General features: G+C 35.0%; 1 protein-coding gene across 10 annotated transcripts in view; it reads right to left on the bottom strand.

Moving 5' to 3' along the window:
- Nucleotides 1-19: 19 nt before the first annotated feature.
- LOC136036158 (probable FAD synthase) overlaps nt 20-27,590 on the bottom strand; it is a 41,703-nt gene continuing 14,132 nt past the window's right edge. For 2 of the 10 annotated variants that reach the window (XM_065718213.1, XM_065718211.1), the window contains exon 4: nt 4,975-6,094. In XM_065718213.1, coding sequence (XP_065574285.1) covers nt 5,489-6,094 — 606 coding nt within the window. In that variant the 3' untranslated portion in view covers nt 4,975-5,488. Of the gene's footprint in view, nt 6,095-18,740; nt 18,841-23,405; nt 23,621-27,590 lie in introns of those variants that run through there. The other 8 variants (XR_010619648.1, XR_010619646.1, XR_010619647.1 and 5 more) reach the window with 8 other exon arrangements.

The raw sequence follows: 27,590 nt of genomic DNA, 5'->3' as shown, positions 1-27,590 counted from the left end.
TTTTCTAAAATAAGGCAAATTTTCTCAGGCACGTAACTTTTGATGGGTAAGACTAAACTTGATGAAACTTATATATTTAAAATTAGCATTAAAATGCGATTCTTTTGATGTAGCTATTGGTATCAAAATTCCATTTTTTAGAGTCTTGGTTACTATTGAGCCGGGTCGCTCCTTACTACAGTTTGTTACCACGAACTGTTTGAAAGTACCGGGGTAGCTATTTACCATAGCGCTGAATAAGAGGGGGCGGGGGTGTCCTCGCAAAACATTTTCTTTGTTAGTCCAGTGCTCCCCTCCACATTTATTTTGGTGAAGGGGGCTTCAGCCTAAACCTGCAACTCCGCACAAGGCTATATTCTCAAATTCACAACTCACAATTCTTACAGCAAAATGTTCTTTCAGACTTTAGCAACCCCTTCTAATAAGTAAATTAGAATAATTTCGGGCTAATCAGAATAGTTTTCTGAAGAAAATATTTTACCCTTGCAACCCCAAAATCTACAAGCCTTGATTGTGCTATTGCTGAAAATAATATATGTTTTGAACAAATGTCTCTTGTAATAACCATCAAAAAGGAAAAAAGACATGATTTTGCAGGAGAGTTTAGTTTCAACTTCTCTTGGCCCCCCTTTTTCTCCTTTGAATGTTTGTGTGTTATTTTTTTTAAGGAAGGTCATTGATCTTCAACAATGACCATTTCACAGTGTTTTCTGTAAAGCTTACAGTGTGATTGACCATATATGTTTAAGAGTCCATGTTTTGATCTTCAAAGTATTCCTGTCTGATTTTGAAAGTATACCAACATAATATGCCAATAGCTTTGGCTTGCCCTAAAAATTTCAGTTAACATAGATTGTATTAAACGTGAATCATTATAATCTTAAAAAAAAAATGCAGAGAAGGAAGATCCAAATGAGATATGGAAAAGCATTTTATATCAAATATCACCAAATATTAATCCCACCACCTTGAAACCTGCACAATGTCCATGGAATAACCAACGGCAGGCCAATACGTTATTAATAAAAAAAATATTGTAGATGTCTGACAAAACTAAAACTGAATATGGGCATAATTTTTAACAACGTTTTACATACAAGGCAAAACAGCCCCCCCCCCCATTGAAGAGGATATTTTGTACAAAGAATTTAAGCTGTCTAGTAAAATGTCCAAAACAATGCTACAAGTAAATGCTATTGCGCACGGAATGCTATTAATGGCAAGAAAAACACCACATTGTTATTCTATGCTTCAAATCTTGGTAAAGTTATCTTTGTTTTGAAATAGATGGCGCTCTTACATTTACGGTTTGTCCATGGTCTGACTTGTGTTAAAAGGGAAACATGTAACATGTTGGCTTCAAAATGAAAAGTCAATGAAACAATTTTTTTTTTACCACAACTAATAATTTTGAATAGATATATTATTTAATGAATAGACACAAATAGCGGTTTTTTGTATGGATTTAATTATAAAAAATTAGTTTATTAACTGAAAGTAAGGAGCAACATTAAAACTTAAAACGAACAGAAATTACTCCGTATATGAAATGGGTTGTCCCCTCCTCAACGCCTCGCTCTTTACGCTAAGGTTTTTAATTGTTTTAAAAATTAGAATTGTGGCAAAGGGTCAAACTTTAGCTTAAAGAGCAAGGGATTGCGGAGAGGAAAACCAATTTCATATACGGAGTAATTTCTGTTCGTTTTAAGTTTTAATGTTGCTCCTTACTTTCAGTTAAAAAAAACTAGTTTTTTTTATTTAATTTCTGAACGTTTTTGAATTAATGATGTTTGATTTTCGCTCTCTGCACATAAATTATCAAAATGAAATTTGCATACTAATTCTTTTTTTGGCTAAACGGCTTTCTCTTAATTTTGATCAGACGATTTTGAGAAGTAAGGGGTGGGTTTTCGGTTACTTAAAAAGGCAACTACAACTTTTAATTTTTAACGAACATTTTTATTAGTAAAAAATATACGTAACTTAAGAATTAACTTCCGTAACAAACTTTTATATTTTTATTATGTATATGAGGGGGTGTGTCCCTTCGTTAATACCTCGCTCTTTATACTAAATCTTAAGTTTTGTCCCAATTCTTTAAGAATCACTCCTGAATCAGAAAGGCCGTAGAATAAATAGTTGAAATTACTAAAAATACTTTAGCATATAGAGCGAGGTATTTATCTCCTCCTAAATACCTCGCTCTTTATGCTAAAGTATTTTTAGAACCCCTCATATGCTTAATAATCTCTGTTCGTTTTAAGTTTTAATACTACTCCTTACTTTCAATTGAAAAAACTTTTTCATGATTATTTTTTCATTGTTTTTTTTTATAGTAATGCTAGAAAATCCTGCGCCCTTTTCATTGAATTTCTCTTCGCCCATGACATATTCCTCCAAGGAAAGATCCTCCTACATAGATCACATAAATCACATGATTTCCAAAAAAAAGGGAGAAACATCACAAAAAGTAAGTGATCTTAATGAAAATTAGACCATCTGATTCAGCAAATCAGGGAACCTTACTCTCGAGGATTCAGGCCCCTGTCTGAGGAAATTTAGAAGTTTATATTTTCGCTAGAAGAAAGATCACAGAAGTGCGTTTTTGATTTTTATTGTTTTGTTATCTTTTTTTCAATGGAGTGATGGTATTGAACCAATGGTCGTAAAAGATCGGGAGAGGTCTCATTCAATCCGAAATTAGACGTTCAAGTGCCCTTTTACGTAACTACAAATATTAGAGGGCAACTGAACTCCCTTCAACCCCCTCCCCTTTTGCCCAAAGACCTTCTATAAAATTTGGAGAGTGAAATATTGTTCAGCATATTTTAAAAGTTTAATCACTATGCCTCTAGGACAATAAGACCCTCCACAGCCCCTGGGAAAAGGGCAAATGAAATTTGCCTATTGTCTACATATAGTGTTTGTTATTTGGAAACATACAGTCATATTTCGGGGTAGGGAGGAGATTTTCAGCGGGTGGTAATTGGCCCCTGTTTGAGGAAATTAAGAAGTTTATATTTTCGCTAGAAGAAAGATCACAGAAGTGCGTTAGTTCGATTTTTATTGTTTTTTTTTCAGGAGTGATGGTATTGAGCCAATGGTCGCAAAAGATCAGGAGAGGTCTCATTCAATCCGAAATTAGAAGTTCAAGTGCCCTATTAAGTAGCTACAAATATTAGAGGGCAACTGAACTCCCTTCAACGCCCCCCTTTTGCCCAAAGACCTTCGATAAAATTTTTAGAGAGAAATATTGTTCAGCATGTTTTAAAAGTTTAATCACTATGCCTCTGGGACAATAAGACCCTCCACAGCCCCTGGGAAAAGGGCAAATGAAATTTGCCTATTGTCTAGAGGATTTTCTGTTGGCAGAGAAGTTACCTGGGGAATTTTCCAGGCAAAATTTTACATGAGAGGAATTTACGGTAATTCATATATGGAATCCGTTTTATTTCTTTTACTGTCTCTTTTTTGACTCAATCTTACACGTGGAGATGATCCAAGGGAACTGCCCAAACGAATTTTTCTGCAGAGATGGAATTGTCTAGATTAATTTTTTCGTGAGAGGGAGGATTTTCCACGGAAAATCCGTGCAGTGGACATAACCTGAGCCCTAAAGGCAAGTAAGGCCTAGACGGAAACAGAGCAGAACTGCTGAAAGTCCTGCATGAACCACTTATAGATCTCTGACAAAAGAGCACACCTGCTACCAAGCAAGAAGGACATTGACTAATTTCATGATGTGAAGCTATAATTGTTTCACAACACAAAAGGGGTCGGACAATAAATGGTAAGAGGGGGGATTTTCCACGGAAAATCCGTGCAGTGGACATAACCTGAGCCCTAAAGACAAGTAAGACCTAGACAGAAACAGAGCAGAACTGCTGAAAGTCCGGCATGAACCACATATAGATCTCTGACAAAAGAGCACACCTGCTACCAAGCAAGAAGGACATTTACTAATTTCATGGTGTGAAGCTATAATTGTTTCACAACACAAAAGGGGTCGGACAATACATGGTAACTACTTTTTATCAACCTAAAAAGCTATACTGCCAAATTTTTCACCTACATTATACTGCACCAGATCAGAGCTGTGTTATCCGCAGTCATCCAAGAATACCAGCCCGGTTTCCACCCCAGGAGATCCACTGTTAACCTAAGTTTCACAGTGTGACAGATTTTAGAGACATTGACGAGATAGCTGAAACGCGTAATGATACACAAGCCTTAGCCAACGATGTCCTCGAGGAGACTAGCTCTTTTGGAATGGTCATAAAACTTACAAAGCAAAGGCAACGTAACAATCCCTCAAGAGAAACATAAAGGCTAGTTTGCACTAGCGACTTTCCAGTTTCAAAGCCCTTATGCCCATCCCAACACTTTGATACATGACTTTTTGACACCTTATATAATTCCCATTGCCATCCACTCATGTCAAACAAAGATGCTGAAGGGAGACGACTGGTGTCAACTTGCAGCGTTTGAAGCCAAATGCCTTCGCCAAATCAACGGAATCATGACGGTGATAGAATCTCAAACTTCTCGAGCGCCTTAACATCCAACGAATAATTTCCACTAAGACCCAGCTTCAGTAACTTTGGTGACTTGGTCACGACCAACGGATGAGTCAGTCCTGTCTCCCAAAAGTCATCATCAAAGGCCATACTCTGCATTTTTGCCCTCGTGGTAGTCCCCAAAAAGGTAGAAGGATATCTTTATGCCCCACTCCTCTAATACCTTCTTCGTCTTGAAGAAGACCATCAGGCATGCAGAAGGCCTGTCCATGCCATTACAAAGAAAGAGGCCCGAAGACGACCTTCAAGGACAGATGGGATTTAGCAATGTGATATTTAGAAAACCAGCACAATCTTAATATAAAAATTCGAAAAGTTGCAAAATTAACAAACAATAAATATATATATATATATATATATATATATATATATATATATATATATATATATATATATATATATTTAAGACTGTTACTTACTTCAATAGAATTCTTTACAAGCTTTTGAAAGTGGAGATCCTGTAGCTCAATGATTTTCTGCAGCTTATCCCACGCATCTTCAAAAGGATTTGTATCATAATGGACAACAGCATTTTCAGGCAGATTCTTCATTAAATACTCATGACCTTCTTGCATATCTTTTTCTGCTTTCGCCTCAAGTGTTACTTTGGTACCGTAATAACTATGATCGACTTTAGGGTATGATCCAAAAATAATCCTCCCAAAAAACTGTACAACTGCTCTGTTCAATATTCCTGCCATAGATACTTCATCCAGCTAGCAGAATATTTGAGTAGCATGCAAAATATTGTCATTTTTAAACAGATGTTCAAAATTTATAAAGCCTTTCTTCAAATACTGTGGAATGCCCGGAAAAACAAATGCATTATGCACTTGAGCAATAGGGAATTTAGATACCAGCTCACCAGTTTCGTTTCTTAAAAATTACATTATACATTATTATAACGTTTCTTAAAAATTTACAAATACAATATGGACTTGAGCAATAGGGAATTTAGATACCAGCTCACTACTTTCGTTTCTTAAAAATTGAGGCTGGGTACTTTCTGGGAGTAAAGCCATCTTGAAAACTGGGAATTCACTCACTAGATTCTTAACTTCTTCAGCATTCATATTTAGTAAATCCTTATTACGAATAGATTTGTATTTTCCATCACTATTACGGTTAGCTAAAACATAGTCTATGAAAAAAGTGCAATATTCTAGATAAAGTATTAGTTTCTCATTAAAAGCTTTTGCTATGCCTTCAAGAGTGATATCGTCATGTGTTGGTCCAATCCCACCCGGAGTTATTACATACTGAATTCGTTGAGAAAAGTCTTTAACTTCACTTGCAATCTCATCTATGTCATCACTTATAGTCGATATCTTTCCAACTTTTACACCAAGTTTATACAATCTTTGACACAAAAAGTGGGAATTGGTGTCTTGGGTTTGACCCTTTAAGATTTCATCACCAGTAACAATGATAACAACTGTATTTTTTGTTGACATTATAGCTCTCTTAGGAAGAAGTGTGAGGCTTTTCAAGCGGAGTTTTAGCCGATTCAATAGCATCTAGGAAAAGAAAAACAAGCTTAATTTTTAAACTGAAAAGTTAACACAGCTTTTATTCCTCAAGCACATCCTCAGCAGTAAAGCAGAAGATAAGATAGAATGGATAAAACAGATGTTATTAGTTTAGACAGCTATCTCACATTTGAAAATTCTGATTAGCCCATTGAATAGCGTCTATGAAAAGAAAAACAAGCTTAATTTTTAAAATGAAAAGTCAACACAGCTTTTATTCCTCAAGCACATCCCCAGCAGTAGAGCAGAAGATAAGATTGAGTGGATAAAACAGATGTCATAAGTTTAGACAGCTATCTCACAATTGAAAATTCTGATTAGCCCATTGAATAGCGTCTATGAAAAGAAAAACAAGCTTAATTTTTAAAATGAAAAGTCAACACAGCTTTTATTCCTCAAGCACATCCTCAGCAGTAAAGCAGAAGATAAGATTGAGTGGATAAAACAGATGTCATTAGTTTAGACAGCTATCTCACATTTGAAAATTCTGATTAGCCCATTGAATAGCGTCTATGAAAAGAAAAACAAGCTTAATTTTTAAAATGAAAAGTCAACACAGCTTTTTATTCCTCAAGCACATCCTCAGCAGTAAAGCAGAAGATAAGATTGAGTAGATAAAACAGATGTCATTAGTTTAGACAGCTATATCACATTTGAAAATTCTGATTAGCCCATTGAATAGCGTCTATGAAAAGAAAAACAAGCTTAATTTTTAAACTGAAAAGTCAACACAGCTTTTTATTCCTCAAGCACATCCTCAGCAGTAGAGCAGAAGATAAGATTGAGTGGATAAAACAGATGTCATTAGTTTAGACAGCTATCTCACATTTGAAAATTCTGATTAGCCCATTGAATAGCGTCTATGAAAAGAAAAACAAGCTTAATTTTTAAAATGAAAAGTCAACACAGCTTTTTGTTCCTCAAGCACATCCTCAGCAGTAGAGCAGAAGATAAGATTGAGTGGATAAAACAGATGTCATTAGTTTAGACAGCTATCTCACATTTGAAAATTCTGATTAGCCCATTGAATAGCGTCTATGAAAAGAAAAACAAGGTTAATTTTTAAAATGAAAAGTCAACACAGCTTTTTATTCTTCAAGCACATCCTCAGCAGTAAAGCAGAAGATAAGATTGAGTGGATAAAACAGATGTCATTAGTTTAGACAGCTATCTCACATTTGAAAATTCTGATTAGCCAATTGAATAGCATCAATGAAAAGAATAAAGAGCTTAATTTTTAAAATGAAAAGTATTCTTCAAGCACATCCCCAACAGTAGAGCAGAAGATAAGACTGAATGACTAAAACAGATGTTATTAGTTTGGAGAGCTATCTCACATTTGAAAATTCTGATTAGCCAATTGAATAGCATCAATGAAAAAAAAAGCTTAATTTTTAAAATGAAAAGTCAACACAGCTTTGTATTCTTCAAGCACATACCCAGCAGTAGAGCAGAAGACAAGATTGAATGAATAAAACAAATGTAATTAGTTTAGACAGCTATCTCACATTTGAAAATTCTGATTAGCCAATTGAATAGCATCTATGAAAAGAAAAAAGAGCTTAATTTTTAAAATGAAAAGTCAACAAAGCTTTTTATTCCTCAAGCACATCCTCAGCAGTAAAGCAGAAGATAAGATTGAATGGATAAAACAGATGTTATTAGTTTAGACAGCTATCTCACATTTGAAAATTCTGATTAGCCAATACAATAGCATCTATGAAAAGAAAAAAGAGCGTAATTTTTAAAATGAAAAGTCAACACAGCTTTTTATTCCTCAAGCACATCTCCAGCAGTAGAGCAGAAGATAAGATTGAGTGGATAAAACAGATGTCATTAGTTTAGACAGCTATCTCACATTTGAAAATTCTGATTAGCCAATTGAATTACCTTAGTTCCTCCAGAGCCATCGGTGGCGCATAGGGCGTCGACAAAGCCTCTCCATTCGTCTCGCATTGGTGCTGCAGCGATGACGTCTTCCCATTCAGGTATTAGTGAGGTGCCGGCCGTCCTCAGATCTCGGTCATGTGTTCGTCTCAATGTATTTTTGGGGCGGCCTCTCTTTCTTCTACCGTCTGGCTTCCATTCATAGGTTGTTCGAGGAAGGCGGCTCTCTTCCATACGAAGAACGTGTCCCAGGTATGTCCACCGCCTTCTTTTCAGCAACTCAATGACTGGAGGTTGACCTGTTTTTCTGCGTATTTCTGCATTTGTAATTTTTTGTTGCCAACTTGTATTCAACATTCTTCTGAGGCTCATATTTTCAAATGCAAGGATCCTTTTTTCAAGCTGGGTGTTTATTTTCCAACATTCACTTGCGTAAAGGAGAATTGAGAGTACATTGCTATTGAAGAGTCGAAGCTTCAGTCGCATTGAATATTTATTACTTCTCCAAATAGGCTTCAATCTATTGAAGGCACCTGCAGCTTGTCCAATTCTACGTTTAATCTCGGTCGAGATCTCTCCATCACAATCAATCCAGCTACCCAGGTACTTGAACTCCTGGACTTGTTCTAGATCTTTGTTTTTGCAATGGAGAACAAGTGGCGAGGTTGTGATGGCCATGCTCTTCGATTTGTCAATGTTTATCTTTAGCCCGACATTCTCTGCATTCTCGGTAATAGTGTCAAGCAGCTGCTGCAACCGTTCTTTAGACTCTTCGAGAAGGACAACGTCGTCCGCGAAGTCCAGATCAAACAGTTGTTTGTGGCTTACTTTTACCCCGTAGCCCGATGTGAATCTCAGGGCATAATCCATTATTATTATAAATAGCATGGGGGAAAGTACACATCCTTGACGAACACCAGACATGATCTTGAAAAATCTGGTTGCACCGTTTTCGGTCTTTACGCAACATTCCGATTCTTCATAAAGCGCTATAATCATATCTACTATTTTCTCGGGAATTCCGTAGTATTTCAAAACTCTCCACAAGCAATCTCTGTCAACTGAGTCAAATGCCTTTTCAAAGTCAATGAATAGGAGGTAGAGCTTCTTGTTCCATTCTTTTGATTCTTCGACAAGCATTCTCAGTACAAATATTAGATCAGAACAGGATCTCCCAGTTCTGAAACCATGCTGCTCTTCTCGTAGAGTTGCGTCTAGTGCTTTCCGCAGACGTTGCAAAATGATGGAGGCTAATAGTTTGGATGAGACAGGGAGAAGATTGATACCTCTCCAGTTATGGCAGTTCATCAAATCTCCCTTTTTGAAGAGTTTGACTATAATGCCTCTGCTCCAATCTCTTGGGACCTTCACTAAGGTCCATATTTTGGTGAAGAGAGAAAGCCAAATGGATATGCAGGTACTAATTGAGTACTTCAGCATTTCTGCTGAGATACCATCAATACCCGGGGCTCGTCCATTTTTTAACTTCTTTGCTGCATGCATGATCTCCTCAGCATTCGGAGGATCTGTATTGATGTCTAGATACATAAAAGGGATATCAGGTACGTTAGCTTGGTCGCAAGTTCTCGGTCTGTTCAGAAGTTTTTCGAAATGGGAAGCCCATCTCTCGTCAATTTTTTCTGGATCAGATATAATTGATCCATTTTCGTCCTTGACAAGGGTGATTCGGCTGCTTTGTTTTCCTACCATCTCATTTGTCAATCGGTAGACAGTCTTGGAGTCACCCTTCCTAGCAGCTTCTTCAGCTAAAGCTGCTTTCTTTTCAAGGAACTGTCTCTTGTCCTTTCTTGCACTCTTTTTTACCTCTTTATCTTTTTCTTTGTATAATTGTTTTGTTGCCAGCTCTGAACACCTTGTAGTATCTATGAGCATGGCTTGCTTAAGTGCCTTTCGTTCGTCTATCAGTTTCCATGTTGTGTCAGAGATCCACATTTCCTTTGGTTTCTTTCGGAAACCTAGCTTTTCTGCGGCAATCGTCGTGTATGCACTTTTTATTTTTCCCATTTCTCTTCGACACTTTCTGAGTCATTTGCCTCAACAGGCAAGGCATCAAATTTGTTCCATACAGAGATACAGAAATCTCTGCGGATTTTTTGATCCTGTAGCTTGTCCGTGTCGTACAGTTTCTTCAGATCTTGCTGTGTCTTTTTTTGGGCACGTAGTTTGATCTGTAAGTGGGCAATCATGAGCATGTGATCCGACTGATCACATGAATTGAATAAAATCAATGAAAAGAAAAAAGAGCTTATTTTTTTTAAAAAAAAAGTCAACACAGCTTTGTATTCTTCAAGCACATCCCCAGCAGTAGAGCAGAAGATAAGATTGAATGAATAAAACAGATGTCATTAGTTTAGACACCTATCTCACATTTGAAAATTCTGATTAGCCAATTGAATAGCATCAATGAAAAGAAAAAAGAGCTTAATTTTTAAAATGAAAAGTCAACACAGCTTTTTATTCTTGAAGCACATCCCCAGCAGTAGAGCAGAAGATAAGATTGAGTGGATAAAACAGATGTCATTAGTTTAGACAGCTATCTCACATTTGAAAATTCTGATTAGCCAATTGAATAGCATCAATGAAAAGAAAAAAGAGCTTAATTTTTAAAATGAAAAGTCAACACAGCTTTGTATTCTTCAAGCACATCCCCAGCAGTAGAGCAGAAGATAAGATTGAACAAAACGAATAAAACAGATGTCATTAGTTTAGACAGCTATCTCACATTTGAAAATTCTGATTAGCCAATTGAATAGCATCTATGAAAAGAAAAAAGAGCTTAATTTTTAAAATGAAAAGTCAACACAGCTTTTTATTCCTCAAGCATATCCTCAGCAGTAAAGCAGAAGATAAGATTGAATGGATAAAACAGATGTTATTAGTTTAGACAGCTATCTCACATTTGAAAATTCTGATTAGCCAATTGAATAGCATCTATGAAAAGAAAAAAGAGCGTAATTTTTAAAATGAAAAGTCAACACAGCTTTTTATTCTTCAAGCACATCCCCAGCAGTAGAGCAGAAGATACGATTGAGTGGATAAAACAGATGTCATTATTTTAGACAGCTATCTCACATTTGAAAATTCTGATTAGCCAATTGAATAGCATCAATGAAAAGAAAAAATGAGCTTAATTTTTAAAATGAAAAGTCAACACAGCTTTGTATTCTTCAAGCACATCCCCAGCAGTAGAGCAGAAGATAAGATTGAATGAATAAAACAGATGTCATTAGTTTTGACAGCTATCTCACATTTGAAAATTCTGATTAGCCAATTGAATAGCATCAATGAAAAGAAAAAATGAGCTTAATTTTTAAAATGAAAAGTCAACACAGCTTTGTATTCTTCAAGCACATCCCCAGCAGTAGAGCAGAAGATAAGATTGAATGGATAAAACAGATGTTATTAGTTTAGACAGCTATCTCACATTTGAAAATTCTGATTAGCCAATACAATAGCATCTATGAAAAGAAAAAAGAGCGTAATTTTTAAAATGAAAAGTCCAACACAGCTTTTTATTCCTCAAGCACATCTCCAGCAGTAGAGCAGAAGATAAGATTGAGTGGATAAAACAGATGTCATTAGTTTAGACAGCTATCTCACATTTGAAAATTCTGATTAGCCAATTGAATAGCATCAATGAAAAAAAAAGCTTAATTTTTAAAATGAAAAGTCAACACAGCTTTGTATTCTTCAAGCACATACCCAGCAGTAGAGCAGAAGACAAGATTGAATGAATAAAACAAATGTAATTAGTTTAGACAGCTATCTCACATTTGAAAATTCTGATTAGCCAATTGAATATCATCTATGAAAAGAAAAAAGAGCTTAATTTTTAAAATGAAAAGTCAACACAGCTTTTTATTCCTCAGGCATATCCTCAGCAGTAAAGCAGAAGATAAGATTGAATGGATAAAACAGATGTTATTAGTTTAGACAGCTATCTCACATTTGAAAATTCTGATTAGCCAATTGAATAGCATCTATGAAAAGAAAAAAGAGCGTAATTTTTAAAATGAAAAATCAACACAGCTTTTTATTCCTCAAGCACATCTCCAGCAGTAGAGCAGAAGATAAGATTCAGTGGAAAAAACAGATGTCATTAGTTTAGACAGCTATCTCACATTTGAAAATTCTAATAAGCCAATTGAATAGCATCAATGAAAAGAAAAGAGCTTAATTTTTAAAATGAAAAGTCAACACAGCTTTTTATTCTTCAAGCACATCCCCAGCAGTAGAGCAGAAGATAAGATTGAATGAATAAAACAGATGTTATTAGTTTAGACAGCTATCTCACATTTGAAAATTCTGATTAGCCAATAGAATAGCACCAATGAAAAGAAAAAAGAGCTTAATTTTTAAAATGAAAAGTCAACACAGCTTTTTATTCCTCAAGCACATCTCCAGCAGTAGAGCAGAAGATAAGATTGAGTGGATAAAACAGATGTCATTAGTTTAGACAGCTATCTCACATTTGAATATTCTAATTAGCCAATTGAATAGCATCAATGAAAAGAAAAAAGAGCTTAATTTTTAAAATGAAAAGTCAACACAGCTTTTTATTCTTCAAGCACATCCCCAGCAGTAGCGCAGAAGATAAGATTGAATGAATAAAACAGATGTTATTAGTTTAGACAGCTATCTCACATTTGAAAATTCTGATTAGCCAATTGAATAGCATCAATGAAAAGAAAAAAGAGCTTAATTTTTAAAATGAAAAGTCAACACAGCTTTTTATTCCTCAAGCACATCTCCAGCAGTAGAGCAGAAGATAAGATTGAGTGGATAAAACAGATGTCATTAGTTTAGACAGCTATCTCACATTTGAATATTCTAATTAGCCAATTGAATAGCATCAATGAAAAGAAAAAAGAGCTTAATTTTTAAAATGAAAAGTCAACACAGCTTTTTATTCTTCAAGCACATCCCCAGCAGTAGAGCAGAAGATAAGATTGAGTGGATAAAACAGATGTCATTAGTTTAGACAGCTATCTCACATTTGAAAATTCTGATTAGCCAATTGAATAGCATCAATGAAAAGAAAAAAGAGCTTAATTTTTAAAATGAAGTCAACACAGCTTTTTATTCCTCAAGCACATCTCCAGCAGTAGAGCAGAAGATAAGATTGAGAGGATAAAACAGATGTCATTAGTTTAGACAGCTATCTCACATTTGAATATTCTAATTAGCCAATTGAATAGCATCAATGAAAAGAAAAGAGCTTAATTTTTAAAATGAAAAGTCAACACAGCTTTTTATTCTTCAAGCACATCCCCAGCAGTAGAGCAGAAGATAAGATTGAATGAATAAAACAGATGTTATTAGTTTAGACAGCTATCTCACATTTGAAAATTCTGATTAGCCAATTGAATAGCATCAATGAAAAGAAAAAAGAGCTTAATTTTTAAAATGAAAAGTCAACACAGCTTTTTATTCCTCAAGCACATCTCCAGCAGTAGAGCAGAAGATAAGATTGAGTGGATAAAACAGATGTCATTAGTTTAGACAGCTATCTCACATTTGAATATTCTAATTAGCCAATTGAATAGCATCAATGAAAAGAAAAAAGAGCTTAATTTTTAAAATGAAAAGTCAACACAGCTTTTTATTCTTCAAGCACATCCCCAGCAGTAGAGCAGAAGATAAGATTGAGTGGATAAAACAGATGTCATTAGTTTAGACAGCTATCTCACATTTGAAAATTCTGATTAGCCAATTGAATAGCATCAATGAAAAGAAAAAAGAGCTTAATTTTTAAAATGAAGTCAACACAGCTTTGTATTCTTCAAGCACATCCCCAACAGTAGAGCAGAAGATAAGATTGAATGAATAAAACAGATGTCATTAGTTTGGACAGCTATCTCAGATTTGAAAATTCTGATTAGCCAATTGAATAGCATCTATGAAAAGAAAAACAAGCTTAATTTTTAAAATGAAAAGTCAACACAGCTTTTTATTCCTCAAGCACATCTCCAGCAGTAGAGCAGAAGATAAGATTGAGTGGATAAAACAGATGTCATTAGTTTAGACAGCTATCTCACATTTGAAAATTCTGATTAGCCAATTGAATAGCATCTATGAAAAGAAAAACAAGCTTAATTTTGAAAATGAAAAGTCAACACAGCTTTTTATTCCTCAAGCACATCCTCAGCAGTAAAGCAAAAGATAAGATTGAATGGATAAAACAGATGTTATTAGTCTAGAAAGCTATCTCACATTTGAAAATTCTGATTAGCCAATTGAATAGCATCTATGAAAAGAAAAAAGAGCTTAATTTTTAAAATGAAAAGTCACACAGCTTTTTATTCCTCAAGCACATCCCCAGCAGTAGAGCAGAAGATAAGATTGAGTGGATAAAACAGATGTCATTAGTTTAGACAGCTATCTCACATTTGAAAATTCTGATTAGCCAATAGAATAGCACCAATGAAAAGAAAAAAGAGCTTAATTTTTAAAATGAAAAGTCAACACAGCTTTGTATTCTTCAAGCACATCCCCAGCAGTAGAGCAGAAGACAAGATTGAATGAATAAAACAAATGTAATTAGTTTAGACAGCTATCTCAAATTTGAAAATTCTGATTAGTCAATTGAATAGCATCTATGAAGATAAAAAAGAGTTTAATTTTAAAATGAAAAGTCAACACAGCTTTTTATTCCTCAAGCATATCCCCAGCAGTAGAGCAGAAGATAAGATTGAGTGGATAAAACAGATGTCATTAGTTTAGACAGCTATCTCACATTTGAAAATTCTGATTAGCCAATTGAATAGCATCAATGAAAAGAAAAAAGAGCTTAATTTTTAAAATGAAAAGTCAACACAGCTTTTTATTCCTCAAGCACATCCCCAGCAGTAGAGCAGAAGATAAGATTGAGTGGATAAAACAGATGTCATTAGTTTAGACAGCTATCTCACATTTGAAAATTCTGATTAGCCAATTGAATAGCATCTATGAAAAGAAAAAAGAGCTTAATTTTTAAAATGAAAAGTCAACACAGCTTTTTATTCCTAAAGCACATCCCCAGCAGTAGAGAAGAAGATAAGATTGAGTGGATAAAACAGATGTCATTAGTTTAGACAGCTATCTCACATTTGAAAATTCTGATTAGCCAATTGAATAGCATCAATGAAAAGAAAAAAGAACTTAATTTTTGAAATGAAAAGTCAACACAGCTTTTTATTCCTCAAGCACATCCCCAGCAGTAGAGCAGAAGATAAGATTGAGTGGATAAAACAGATGTCATTAGTTTAGACAGCTATCTCACATTTGAAATTTCTGATTAGCCAATTGAATAGCACCAATGAAAAGAAAAAAGAGCTTAATTTTTTAAATGAAAAGTCAACACAGCTTTGTATTCTTCAAGCACATCCCCAGCAGTAGAGCAGAAGATAAGATTGAATGAATAAAACAAATGTAATTAGTTTAGACAGCTATCTCACATTTGAAAATTCTGAATAGCCAATTGAATAGCATCAATGAAAAGAAAAAAGAGCTTAATTTATAAAATGAAAAGTCAACACAGCTTTTTATTCCTCAAGCACATCCCCAGCAGTAGAGCAGAAGATATGATTGAGTGGATAAAACAGATGTCATTAGTTTAGACAGGTATCTCACATTTGAACATTCTGATTAGCCCATTGAATAGCAACTATAAAAAGAAAAACGAGCCTAATTTTTAAACTGAAAAATCAACACGGCTTTTTATTCCTCAGGCATATCCTCAGCAGTAAAGCAGAAGATCAGATTGAATGAATTAAACAATTGTAATTAGTTTAGACAGCTATCCTACATTTGAATATTCTGATTGGCCCATTGAATAGCCTCTATGAAAAGAAAAACGAGCCTAATTTTTAAACTGAAAAATCAACACGGCTTTTTATTCCTCAAGCATATCCTCAGCAGCAAAGCAGATCAGATTGAATGAATAAAACAAATGTAATTAGTTTAGACAGCTATTCTACATTTGAATATTCTGATGGGCCCATTGAATAGCATCTATGAAAAGAAAAACGAGCTTAATTTTTAAACTGAAAAGTCAACACGGCTTTTTTTTCCTCAAGCACATTCCCAGCAGTAAAGCAGAAGATAAGATTGAATGGATAAAACAGATGTCATTAGTTTAGAAAGCTATCTCACATTTGAACATTCTGATTAGCCCATTGAATAGCAACTATGAAAGGAAAAACGAGCCTAATTTTTAAACTGAAAAATCAACACGGCTTTTTATTCCTCAAGCATATCCTCAGCAGTAAAGCAGAAGATCAGATTGAATGAATTAAACAATTGTAATTAGTTTAGACAGCTATCCTACATTTGAATATTCTGATTGGCCCATTGAATAGCCTCTATGAAAAGAAAAACGAGCCTAATTTTTAAACTGAAAAATCAACACGGCTTTTTATTCCTCAAGCATATCCTCAGCAGTAAAGCAGAAGATCAGATTGAATGAATAAAACAAATGTAATTAGTTTAGACAGCTATCCTACATTCAAATATTCTGATTGGCCCATTGAATAGCATCTATGAAAAGAAAAACGAGCTTAATTTTTAAACTGAAAAGTCAACACGGCTTTTTTTTTCCTCAAGCACATTCCCAGCAGTAAAGCAGAAGATAAGATTGAATGAATAAAACAGATGTCATTAGTTTAGAAAGCTATCTTACATTTGAACATTCTGATTGGCCCATGGAATAGCATCTTTTGACCACAATATTCTAGTTCATTTACTACAGGATAACTTTGAAACTAACCCACTATTAGTAAATATTGTTAAATCGTTCCTTTCAAACAGATCACAAGTTGTAAAATAGAAAAATATCTGCTCTAACCCTCCTTCCTAGGTATTGTGGAATACCTTAAGGAACCTTATTGGCATCACTCTTATTTCTTGTCATGATTAACAAAATTGGCAAGGAATTCACCCAAAGATGGAAATATGTGGATGACTTGTAGAACCTTGAAGTATGTCATAGGAACATTAAGAGAACCCGTTGAAATCCTAACCCAGTATTCGGATGAATCTAAGAATCTAAATATGACAGTATATCCTACTAAATCACAGATAATGACGATCATTTTCTTGAAATCTATTCATGTTTTTTTGTGACCCAATCCCACCCGAAATGCTAGTGAAACATGTTAAGCTCCTTGGTGTCACAATTTCTAATGATCTTAAGTGGGACACACGTGTTTCAAACATTGTTAAGCAAGCAAATGTTTCACTATCCATCTTTAGGCTGCTAAAAAAATTTAATTGTTCTAAGATACATTCTCTGTTGATACTTGAATTATGCAGGATTATCTCAGTTTTGAAGATTTTTGAAGAAACCAATTTTCAGCCGAGGGGGGCAACCCCCCCCCCCTGTCCTATAGCAAATTACACCCCTGCTCATCCCATTTTTTAAAACCAAATTTTTCAGCAAACACCTGAACAAGTAGGTCTTTGAGCTGGCATACTAGAGTGGGGATGGATTGTAAATCACGGCAGGAATACCATCCTCTTTCCAGGAAACGCCAAGTCGAACTACCGAATACAGTTCGGCCAGCGTCTATTAGAAGAAATGAAGGGATTATCTGATGCAACATTGGAAGATTATTTACGGCAATAAGTAGTATTATAAGGAATGGCTATGTATAGACCAGACTCACTTGGTGGAAAATTCGTAAGTAAAAACAAAAATTGCGAGGTAGCTTCACAAATTGAGAGCAATGTTAAAAATTAAATCATAGAAACCAATATTCCTGAAGACGCGGTCTCTCAAATTTAAAATAATATGCAAAAGGGTCAGTTTTAAGTCAAAAAGTATAAAAACTTTTCAATATCAATTTGATTACCTGTGATATTTTTACTGGCAAAGGGCATATTATTGAAAAAGTATTTGAACAACCTTATTTGATGTGCAATACTGTATTTACTATATATAAGGTGAGAAATGGATTTTTTTTATTTATAAATTTTTGAACTAATTTAACGCGTTCAAAATACGCATAGCCGTAAAATTTTGTTAATAGATATCTCATTCTATTTATTTAAATAATTACAAAAAAAAATCTTTGTTTTCTTTTTTTATGTGAGTTTTCTCGTGTTTCACATGTAAAACAAGTTGCTATTTTGAAAAAAGGAAATTAAAACAATTTTTACAACCGTTCCTAGTCACCGTGCAATTATTTTTTCCTGTTCAACAAAACACTAAACAGCTTGCAATTTAACATTAGATGGAGGGTCGTGGGCCGGAGGTTTTAAAAAATCAATGCCCTGCATTTTGGATATTGTGTACTATCCTTTCAAAAAGATCTAAGATTTAGATCATCTCATTGAACTGTGCAGTTGTTCTATAAGTTTCGATTGTATAAATAAAAACACAGTACTGATTCTTTATGACTAAATCTTTCTGCTAATTTTGCAACGAAGTCCAATTTTTAAGTAAAAACGCCATGACAGTTGAACATTCAAAGCGCAACTTTTTCTTCAAAACTCTAAAAGTTGTATGAATTCTAAATGATCCTAGACGTGCTCCGAAACTGTGGCTCCGCCAGAATTTCAGTACAATGTATCAGAGTTCCTCCAGATTAGTATCCCCGTTCCAACACTAGGTCAGCAGTAACGTCAAAAACGAAAAGGACTTATCTGTCTCAAACCCAAAACTATTACTACACATGTCTGCCCTCGCGGACAAAGAAGGATTAAAATAAAAGAATCATAATCTGTACATTAAGTGAAGTGAGACAAGTTTTGATACGAAAGAATGTGGATCTTTATTTGAATTTTCCATATACAAAATAAATGAAAATTCTCTTTCTTTCACCAAATTGAAACCAAGTCACAGCTCACTAAAAAAAAGATAAAATATTACTGTCAATCTACAAAGATTATCAGCATACAGAAGGCTCTAAGAACTCGCAAATTTGTGAGAAAAGTGTTCAACTTTAGAGTTGGGCTAAATACTACCAACTGAATAACAAAACAACTAAAAAAGTTGACAATAGTCATTACCAGAAGCAAATTGTAGTGATAAACACTCCAATATGAATTAATTAGGAACCAGTAGTATTGAAACACAGTATTGACACAGTAGCATTGACAATTTAGTGAAATTGCTTTAGTGAAATTCAAAATTAAGCATTGATTTTAGCACTGAATTTAGTGGCTGAACAGGAAAATAAAATAAATTTTGCTTAATCAAGTGGAAATTTACGGACTCTTATTCTTTACAAGTAATTTGAAATTATTTTTTCCTTAACAAAGATCTGTTAATTAAAAGTTTGGACATTTAGAATTTATCAAAATCAGGCAACGCCAGCTAATCAGCCAGCAGTATTGCCACATCAACCTATTTTGGCGAAAAAAAAATTACTTTGTCGAGCTCTCCAACTGCAGAAGAGAGTGGGAACGGTACAGAAGAGCCGTAGTTGTACCGGCCGTACTTTTGTACTTAAACTGCTGGGGAAAGGTGTACCGGGTCCCGCACTTCCCATTTTGTTGGAAGCTCAGGAAATTAGACATTATCAAGTTTGCGATGTCTGACAGTGTAAATGATGTTGCGTTTGGCAAATTCTACGGTTACCCTTTGTGGCCTGTTCGAATAGTTGGTATAACTGCATCGAAGAAGGGAAAATCTTATCAAGTATTTTGCTACGGATCACACGAAAACACGAAAAAGCATCACTGAGTGAGAGATTCATTTTGCCGTTCGAAGAAAACTTCCCCGAAGCTTCAAAGAAAAAGTCGAAAGGGGTTCAAGGTGCTTTTACTGAACTAGCCACATTTCCGGATGTGTATCAAGAAATAATGGGAATCGCTGGTGCTGCTTCGACAAGCAGTGTATCTTCACTCTCGTCTACCCTAGTAAACGCGCAGAGTGAAATTGCCAAATTGAAAGAAAATCTTCGTCAGGATATTCACAAACAGGTGATTGAGAAATGTTCAGGCGACAAAGGCGTGATCAGTGAACAAGCAATTAACACTATTGTTACCGAGATCTATGATGCAAGAAGTCTCGATTACAGTTCAAAATTTGCAAATATTGAAAAGATACTCAAGGGGTTTTAAGCTCAAATAACGGCGCTAGAAAATCGTATCGAAATTCTAGAATACCGCAACGTTGATTTGGAACAGGAAAGAAGATCGAACGTTCTTCTAATCCATGGACTGTCTCAGATAGGTAGAGAAACGCTGCCCAATAGCGTTCTAGAGCTATTCAATGCTAAGATGGAGATCCGTGTGCTTGCTAGTGACATCAAGTCAACTGAGCGCTTACGTAATCGAGTTAGATCAGCAGAAAATGTTATCCCGCCCGTTCTCGTCACTTTTCATTCATCTGAGTGTGCAAAGCGCGTGTTCATGAACAAAAAGAAGCTCACCCGATCGAAAGTATTTATATCTGAGTATTTAACGCCAAAACGTAAGCAACTGCTGAATCTGGCACGCGACAAATTTGGAGCTCAGAATGTTTGGACTGATGGTGGCCGTGTGCTAGCCAAACCGGAAAACAGTTCAGCCATCTTGAAAATTAGGTCACTGAATGACCTGATCAGTGACCAGTACTGACATGTCGAATCCATCCTCAGTTCTTTCGTTTATTTGGTGTTGGCTGCTTTGTTTCGCTAATCTCGTGTCAAAAACTTTTTTGTTTGTTTCGTCATTAAGATATCAAAGAGTTCGCACTATTGAGCATACTAGAGTATTATCATGAATATTATGACCGACAGGCTTTCAGACTTAGAAAGTAATCAGCTGTCTGTTGACCAATTATTATCCACCCCTATTGCAAATGATAGTTTAAGTGAAGAAAATAATACTCAAGCAATGAAAGCTAGTAATTTTTTGGATAGTCAGTCGCTGAAGAAATGGTCGGTCAAAGAAGATACTATTTTTGCATTTTGGAATTGCCAAGGCCTTAGGACTGCGTACCCTACACTGTGTAACATATTAAGTAATATGCAAGAAACACCGTTAGTAATAGGACTATGTGAGACGTTTGTATCGAATAGGGATAATTTTTTAGTGTGGGATTTCCAGTTTCCAGGATATGTTAGAGAAAGAAAAGAACGACAGGTTATGGAGCGAGGCGGTCTGGCTTTGTTGATAAAGGAAGGAGCTTCGTATTGGGTAAGGGAGGATCTCTCACTTTGGCTTGAAGGAAGACTTGAGACTCTTTTTATTGAAATAGAAGATAAATCTGATAAAAATGTAGTTGTTGGTTTAGTTTATAAGACACCGTCATTTAATGAGGATGTTTTTATTGAGGAAATGGAACATTTAATAGAGAAATGTAGTAATGATCATAAATATAAAGTAGTAATGGGGGATTTCAATATTGACCTCCTTAAAAGTACAAACCGCCTAGATTTTCTTAACTCTATGATTTCATCATTCCAGTACCCCCTGGTAACTATTCCTAAACGAGTAACTGATAAGTCTGCGACTCTTATCGATAATATATTTGTGGATGGAAAGCTGTTTGAAAGTTCGTATGCTGATGTTCTACTCACGGATGGATCCGACCATCTTTTTCTTCTTAGTAAAATAAAAAAATCTTACAGGATTATAAATAAGAGTGGTCAAATAAATAAAACATATTTTCGTGATTTAAGAAAAGACAATTTAAAAAAATATGAGAGAGAAATGGATAATGCAGATTTTACTCCAGTTTTTGAAGAAGATAACCCGTCGGTTGCGTATGATATTTTTGTTGCAATATTTACAAAGATATTGAATGATACATGTCCTCTAAGAAGACTTAAAAGAGGTAGTACGAAATTCCCAAAGAAACCATGGATTACACAGGGCATTCTAAATTCTATAAGTCGGAAAAATGAATTGTATAAAATATACCTAGGTGAACCATCTGTCATTAATTTTCAGCAGTTTAAAAATTACCGGAATACTTTAAACAGATTAAAACGGAAAGCTGAAAAAATGTATTTACAAAATGAATTTATGAAGCATAAATGTGATATGAAAAAAACATGGGAAACAGTAAATTCACTCCTGGGTCAAAAGGGTAAAATAGAAGTTATTAATAAATTACAAACAGAGAGGGGGAATTTGACTACCCCAAATGATGTTGCGAATTATTTATGTGATTATTTTTCTAGTGAGGGAGCGTAACTTTTTGACGATGCTCGGAAAAGAATTAAGCGGCCTCCCAAAATAGTTCAGTCGGAAATTCCAGTAGAAAATCAGCTGGTTTTTAATGTTGGTTTTTTTTAAACAAAAGACCCATTTCTATCCTCCCTTTTTACAAAAATATATGTAAAGGTGATAGGATCCAGGCTAACTGATCAGCTGGAAAATCAGCTGGTTTTTAAGCTGGTTTTTAAACAAAAAACCCATTTCTATCCTCCCTTTTTTCAAAAATATATGAAAAGGTGATAGGATCCAGGCTAACTGATCACGTTGGAAATAATACAATTCTTATAAATACTCAATTTGATTTTAGAAAAAAATGTCCACAGAAATGGCAACCATTAAACTTGTTGACTGGGTAAATACGTCGGTTGAAGCGGGTCTGATTCCAGCTGCTTTATTCCTGGATTTGAAAAAGGCTTTTGACACGATTGACCATAAACAGTTATTACTTGAGCTGGAAAAAATCGGTGTTACCAGAGAGAGTTTGCCTTGGTTTGAATCTTATTTAAGTGACCGAAAGCAGGTTGTGGTGAATGGGTGTTTTACTTCTGAAGCTAGTATGATAACTTGCGGAGTACCCCAGGGCTCTATACTAGGTCCTCTTTTATTTTTAATATTTATGGATCGGATTAAGTATTATTTGTCAGAGGCTGGTATAATCCTTTTTGCAGACGATACTCTTTGACTTGTAGCTGCTCCATCAGTTGATCTACTTTTTGATAAAATGATAAAGGCAATGACAGAGTTTATTGAGTGGGCAGATTTCAATCTTTTGACATTAAATTATAATAAAACTAACTATATTCTATTTTCTCCGATATCTAGTATTGAAACTAATGTAGAATTAATAATAAACGGAAATCAAATAAAAAGAGTAAAGGTAACAAAGTATTTAGGTTTTATGATTGATGAAAATTTATCATGGAAAACACATTCAAATATTATAGCTTCAAAGTTGTCCAGATCTCTGGGTGTGCTTCGCCGAGTTAAAAACCTAGTATCCTATAAAATTCTTCGGTTACTTTATTTTGCTATTTTTTTACCCGTATATTTGCTATGGTTGCTCTTTATGGGCTAGTAATTTTGTATCATGTTATAAAAAAAATCCAAAAAATCCAAAATAAAGCCGTTAAACTTTTATCACCTAAAACTTTATTTACTCATAATATTAATGAACTTTATACTAAAAATCAAATTTTTGATATTTCAAAAACAAGAGACTGCCAAGTTAGTATTTTCACATATAAATTTATTAATAACATACTTCCCTCTTCTTCCGAAAATTTTTTCTCCTTTAATTGTGATCTTCATAGCCACGATACACGAGGGGCATCAAATCTGGTACACCCATTTAGAAATACGGCTAGAGCTTCTTTCGTGATTAGAAATTTTGCCCCCTCTGTGTGGGATATTATTCCAATTGAAATAAGAAATTCGAGTCATTTGGCTTCCTTCAAGGCTGTTGTTAAGACATTCTTCCTTGCAAAAGAATAGTATGGTAATGGTGCAAAAGTATAGTAATAATGCGTGAGTGTTATAAGTAGAATCTTTGTATGTAGTAATATGTAGAGTAGAGATGACTGCCACCTGCTGCCAACAAGCCCCTCGGGGCTTTCCTAGCAGGTGCAGCAAAATGTTTTGTATACATGTTTTTTGAAATAAAATTAATCTAATCTAAAAAAAAATGATTTCGAAAATATTTATTCAATATCTCGCACTCCCTAATTAAAGAGACCAAAACCCCTCACTTTTCGTTCAAATAATTAATAATTACTAAAATCCTAAAACGTCCCCAGGTCATAGTCTAAATTGACGTAACATTTAATTTTTGATCTGTATATAAACATTTATACTTCTAAGGAGCGCACAGCACAAAGGGGTAGACAGAAAAAGGAAAGCTATTTTGAAAATAGGTCACTTAAATATACTCATCGACAAAGCCCCCTCCCCCTCCTAGCATCTAATATAGAGTCACTGCAAGTGATTAACAGATGTATTTTCAGAGCAATCAAGATTTCAGTACCTATTGGTTACGCTAAACAAGTAAATAAGGCACATCTTAGTGTCAATTCTCATTGTTTTGACGCAATCACTCTCATGCAGAGAAGAGAATTTACTTTCCCTAAAAATAGTAACAGAGGTAAAGAAATGGAAAAGGAAGAATTAGAAAAAGAACGATTATTTAAAGCTCCAAATTCCAACGAAAACATAAAGTATTTAATAGGAGATAATTGAATAGCGGCATATCAGATATTTAAGTACCAGGCACCATGAATACAAAATTGAAAAAAAAAACTTTTTGTCTCATTTCAGATATTTGACTTTTTTTAGTGATTTTCTTCTTCTTCTTTTTTTTTGGGGGGGGGGGGCAGGTGTTTCGTATTTCATTAATTTCTACTATTTAGGTTCTAAAGTTCTCCGATTCACATGCTCTCATGTGAGGATGGACAAGTCTAGTAGAAATCTGGCAGAAATATTCAAATATTGTCTAGATTTGATGATTGCGCTAAAAAAAAGAAAGAAAAAAGGAATAAGAATAGAAAATCATTAGCAAAGAAAGAGCGTCAATGATGAGCAGTCCCTATCTATAGAGCACTGGGATTCAATCTAGAGCCTGATTTGTAAAAGATTTAACTTCAATTCTTCACCCAAAGTATTGATACTCCCTTCCATAAACAAATTCTACAGGTATCTCAACTGCCATCAAGATTACTACAGAAATTTACACTAACAAATTTCTTCAACAAAAAAAAAAAAAAAAAGGTGAGATAATGTTATATGATATATAGGCTAGTTATATAATATAGTGAGACAATATAAGTTGGATAATATACAAATAAATCTGAATTAATAAAAACACTTAGTTACTAGATCAGGCACGTAGGCAGGGGGGGGGGCCTTCGGGCCCGCCCCCCCCCCCGAAATTTTGTGAAATGTTGAATTTCCGCATGGTTTCTTGGGATTCCTGGCAAAAGTAGGACATTTATTAAGAATCATGTGTGAAGCCTTTTTTTGTGATTTTACAGCATGGAATTATCCGGTCAAGTCACTGCCCAATTATTAACCCATTTTCTGTCTAACTTTTTACCGTCTTTGAAGTAGGGGAGAGTGGGGCTGGTGTAAACTTTGAAAGTAGTGAAAGTAGGTTAGATACATAATTACCAACAGGTCGGAAAAGAGTTCCACACATGGGATATATGCCAACAGGTCGGAAAAGAGTTCTGTACCGAGGGAGTTAAGGGTTGAAGTAGGGGAGAGTGGGGTTGGTTCGGACGCACGGTGAATCTGGACAAGCGCTTCTCTCCCTACAGCGCCGTCTGCTAATCAAGAAAAAAACACTGTAGACCTGCCATCTAGTATTATATTTGCGTATGTAGTTCTGTTACCCCTCGTGCAGTCGTTTTGGAAATATTTGAAAAAAATACTGAGAAACAAGAAAAGGCATCCTGTATCTTCTTTAATTTGAGATTTAATTCAGCCTATATTAATAAACATTTAGCTTTCTTAATGCATGACACGTTTAACTTAGACTTTTGTTTCGATTTTGGTATTTGGCGCCATCTGTAAGTTCTGAGGCGTAGGTGAGGTTTCAGGCTTTTTCTTTCAGGTGGGGTTGATTTGTACAACTACAGTGGGGTGCATTCGGACATTGTCCGAACCAATCCCATAATCCCCTAATTAGCTATTGTACTGTTATTTTTTTTGTAAAGAGAGTTTGTCTTTCCACAGCAAAATAGAATTATCCTTGATATTAGGGCGTTTATCCCCCCCTTTCAGGATAAAGTACAGCTTTTAATGGATCAATTTTGGAAACTATCGTTTTTCATTAAAATCAACGTTTTCGCAATAGAAGAACTACCCCCCCCCCCCACAGCACCCATATTGCGAGGAAGATTTCATCAGCTGTTTCTGGAAGCAACTAGGCTATGCAGAGAACTAGAAGTGACTTGTCATGCCACGAAAGAGGAACCTTTTCAAAATCCCAAGTGAAATCCCGGCAGAAAAACATATAGAATTTTACTATCGCGTCTCTATTTTCCTCCCATTTGTAGATCAGTTAATACAATCACTTGAATCTCGATTCACAAAGCACAAGGTCACGCTGAAAGGCCTCAGTGGAATACTGCCATCTTTTGTTGTGAAAAAGCCTAGCAGCGATCTTAAAGAACTGATTAAATTATATGCCTCAGATCTAACGAGTTCAGACTCCGCTGTGAAAGCTGAGCTTGAACTATGGCGAGCTAAGTGGCTGAAAGTAGTACCCAGTCTTTTCCCGAAGACAGCAGTGCAGAGCTTGGCTGAGTGCGAACGTGGAATATTTCTGAATATTCACAAGTTACTGAGCATCTTTTGTGTCAATCCCATGTCTACAGCATGTGTTGAGACGTCATTTTCTTCGATGAAAAGGATCAAAACGTATCTTCGCAGTCAGATGAGTGAAGACAGACTGAATGGCTTGGCACTCTTGAATGTCCACAGAGATGTTCTCGTATCAGTCGATGAAATTTTGAAAAAATTTGCTATTAGCTCTGCTCGAAGGTTACGATTTAAAGTATAGATAAAGTTAATCTGTATTTTCTGACTTACGTGCTTTTTGCCTTTATTTAGTTACTAAATAAAAAAGTGCTACTTTATATCTGCTGTTTTGAAGGTTTTGCCCCCCCCCCGAAAAAAAATTCCTACCTACGTGCCTGTACTAGATCTTCGAAACAACTCATTGTTTGTTCCATTGTAGCTTAGACCATATAAGTTTAATGAACACAAAAAATTTAATTCAATGATTTTCCATTATAAATACCAGCCATTATATATTGAATAGTGATGGTACTTGAAAAAACGAAGATGGAAATTCTTGCATTATAGAAAAGAAAAAAGAAGGAAAAAAGACCGACGGGTACTAGCTTGGAAAAGACTACATAAGAAGGAAATCTTGAAAAAGATGCTGCGAACAATAAAATAGGTACATCTACGTCTACGTAAAATAGGATTACTTCTACGACGGCAACACTAACAAACCAAAAAAGTTTTATAAGCATTGAATACGTTTTATTCCCGACTCAGATTTTATCAATTAATCATTTTACCACCTTATGATAAATTGTCTTCTAAAATACTTCCAAGAATGTCAAGTAAAAGCCCACTACCGATAAACGCATTTCTTTAATTTATAAAATTTACACCTACTATTAAATGCTCCCATAAGAACTAATAGCACACAGATAATCAAAACGTCGGAATGTATCAGTCGAAATGTCAACTTGATAGCTGTCTTTCAACTTTGTAACGTTCTATATAGGATTTCTCATGCTTATGAAATAATTAAAATTGTTGTAACTTCGAGGAAAACAACCGTTCCTCCAATCGATTTTAGGCACTTGTGACTACTTCTGAAGTCAACACAGAACACTTAAGCGGGATTAGAACAAGACAGCAAGAAGTCCCTGGGACC

This window comes from Artemia franciscana, chromosome 15 (assembly GCF_032884065.1).
Source record: "Artemia franciscana chromosome 15, ASM3288406v1, whole genome shotgun sequence".
In the NCBI taxonomy this organism is placed as follows: Eukaryota; Metazoa; Arthropoda; class Branchiopoda; order Anostraca; family Artemiidae; genus Artemia; species Artemia franciscana.
The sequence above is the reverse complement of the archived record's forward strand: the minus strand, read 5'-3'. Positions and strand labels throughout refer to the sequence as shown.